Genomic DNA, 2478 nt, shown 5'->3' on the forward strand with positions numbered 1-2478 from the left:
ACCCCCCCCCCCCCCCCCCCCAATAATAATAATTAGCCATAAATGGTTTTTAAGCAGGGAGGAAAATAAGAGGTAGGTTGCCTGATCATCTTATCTTGCTGTCCTACTTCCTTTGGCAGCAGAAGGCACTCAGTGAATCTCCCAGCTAAATTGCTCAGACCAAATAAACAAGCGTTCTCACATTACTAGTTCTACAGATGCAGCAGCAGAGATAAAGGGCTGATTTGGGGAAAAAGAAATGCACTAGGACTGTGCCTGCCATGGAATCAAGGCAGGTTGGAGATAAATATTGCTTTACCATTCAGCAGGCAGGAAAGGAATCTGCATTTTAGACTGAGCTGTTTCAAAAAGACTTTATTCAAGAGAGGATTCTTGCACTGTGTTCCTGGAGCTGTGGCGGAGGGGCTTCTACTGATCTTAAGAACCCTTGCTGGAGACCATGGCCTCCATCCATTGAGTGTGCCCACGTACAAACTAGCAACAAAAGCCTTTTAGCTGATCTCTGACTCTCTGACTTCTCATCTTGGCTGATCCTAGAGGCGTCTTGAAATAAAAAAAGTTATGAAATATGCAGGAAGAAGCAGGTGGAAGCGAAGGCAAATTCAGCTGACCGTCCTGCCTGGGTACCAGAATGATGATGGCGGTGGTAAGTCTGCCCTGATCAGACAGCAATGCTTCCTAGATGGTAAATCCAGACCCTTCCATCAAAGGATTTCTTTTAAAGGCTCCTCTTTCCTCACTGAACCACCACATCGCAGGATCCCATTTCCCTGCAGACAGGAAGCAAAAAGGGAGGAGGGGGGAGTTGGCTTACGATCTCAAAGCACTGCTGTCCCAATTCCTGCAAAAACTCCACAGTCGTCAGCTCTCCTCTTGTGTACTTCAGAGAGGGACTGTTTTCCCCTCCAGAGAGTATAGCTTGCTGGATGGTGCCGGCTGGAATACAATTCTGGGCCTCCCAGTCTACATAGAGGAAAGTAAGAAAGCCAGAAGAGAGCACATACGGCATCATTAGAACAGGGAAATTAGCTTGAAACCCCTCCAAAGTCTGATACATCGACCAGCACTCGTGAGAACTGACGTGCTGGACTGGGGTAATTTACCCAGACACAGCGAGAAGAAGTTTGAGCATTCCCCCAACTGAAGCACCTCACCTCTATTTTCGGTGTGGTACCCTTGGGGTGAAAACAATGAGTTCTTAAGCTGTCCTGAAGGACTGTACCAACGTTGGGTGGTATCAGCCGGTGTCATTACAGGACAGTTTCATTACCAGATGGGTTCAGGCCCTGATCTGGAGCTGTCAATGCGGTTGCCGGTTGCTGTCAGTTCTAGTACTTCTGATGGCACAATAGGTACCATTGCCGTCATCGCAAGTTCTTGAATATCTTACCACAACCAGGGGCGGCTGACAGGGACACCTGAAATTTATTTTCCCTCCATGCATAGAAACAACAGGAGCAAATGAGAAATGAGAATACACACCCGCGGCTGTCTTGTAAGGGGACGGGAGGAGCACTCCGCTCGCGTCAAAGATCACGGCTTTATAATGGCACCATCCAGATCGCCTCCGCCGGATTAACCCCTGCGGGTGCCGCCGGATCCCGGCACAGAGCAGGTAAGGGGCGCGGGCAATGCTCCTCAGGTACATGCTGTGGAAAATTCGCAGCTGGCCCGTGTCGACTGAGGAGAGAGGCCAGGACGCAAAGTATAGAACTACAAGGGTAAATAGTTACTTGCATACGTGAAGTCTCCCAGCCAAATTGGGGCACCTGAATGTGGTTTTACGCAGGGTCCTTATACCCTTCAAATGTTCAGGTACAACATAATTTGACTAATCACTAACACCCACACTACCGATTACTAATCGTAGCAAAGACTTTGCAAAGCGACTATATTTTTGCAACATTCTTGTTGCTTGTCTATTGATCCAGATGTCCCTGGAGCGAGTCTTGCTATAGTTATTTTTCTATGATCCAGACGATGCTGAGAGGGTTTCAAAGACGTGGTAGAGGGGCTACACGATGCCGGCGTGATTTTGATTAACCAGGGGTATCCTTTATCCTTCGCGGACAGCTCTAAGCCGTGAAGCAGAGTCCTTATTTCCAGGGCTGGGCTGGCCTTTAGTTTCTTTTACTTAAGCATGAACCGTACCAACGCCTGGCACGGCCCGGAGCTGCAAGATACCAGCGTGGTGGGTGTGAGGGGAAAGGAAGAAAGGGGGTTTTAATTTGGTTTTTTTTTTGGGGGGTGGGGTGTGCTTCGGCCTAAGGGGACGGGGCCTGGACCCTCCAGCTTGGCTGCGTTGCCCTGGTAACGCGGCCTGTGGCTCTGGTGCAGGCCTGCCCAGGCGGCACCGTGTGTCGGCGTTCCCCCCACCCCTTTCCATCCGCAGTGTCCCATCCCTCCTCTCAGCCCTGAAGTTAGCCTTGGGGGGGCCGGGGCACGGAGGGGGGAGCCCGGCAGGGACTTTCGTCCCTG

General features: G+C 50.5%; 1 protein-coding gene across 3 annotated transcripts in view; it reads right to left on the reverse strand.

The window, feature by feature from the left end:
* ACAD10 (acyl-CoA dehydrogenase family, member 10) overlaps positions 1-2116 on the reverse strand; it is a 14840-nt gene extending 12724 nt beyond the window's left edge. For all 3 annotated transcript variants that reach the window (XM_009334416.1, XM_009334417.1, XM_009334415.1), the window contains exons 1-2: positions 1483-2116; positions 815-963 (exon numbers count right to left, since the gene is read on the reverse strand). In XM_009334416.1, coding sequence (XP_009332691.1) covers positions 815-963; positions 1483-1648 — 315 coding nt within the window. In that variant the 5' untranslated portion in view covers positions 1649-2116. The remainder of the gene's footprint in view (positions 1-814; positions 964-1482) is intronic.
* Between the last annotated feature and the right edge of the window lie 362 nt (positions 2117-2478).

This window comes from Pygoscelis adeliae, unplaced genomic scaffold, assembly GCF_000699105.1.
Source record: "Pygoscelis adeliae isolate BGI_AS28 unplaced genomic scaffold, ASM69910v1 Scaffold262, whole genome shotgun sequence".
NCBI classification, from domain to species: Eukaryota; Metazoa; Chordata; class Aves; order Sphenisciformes; family Spheniscidae; genus Pygoscelis; species Pygoscelis adeliae.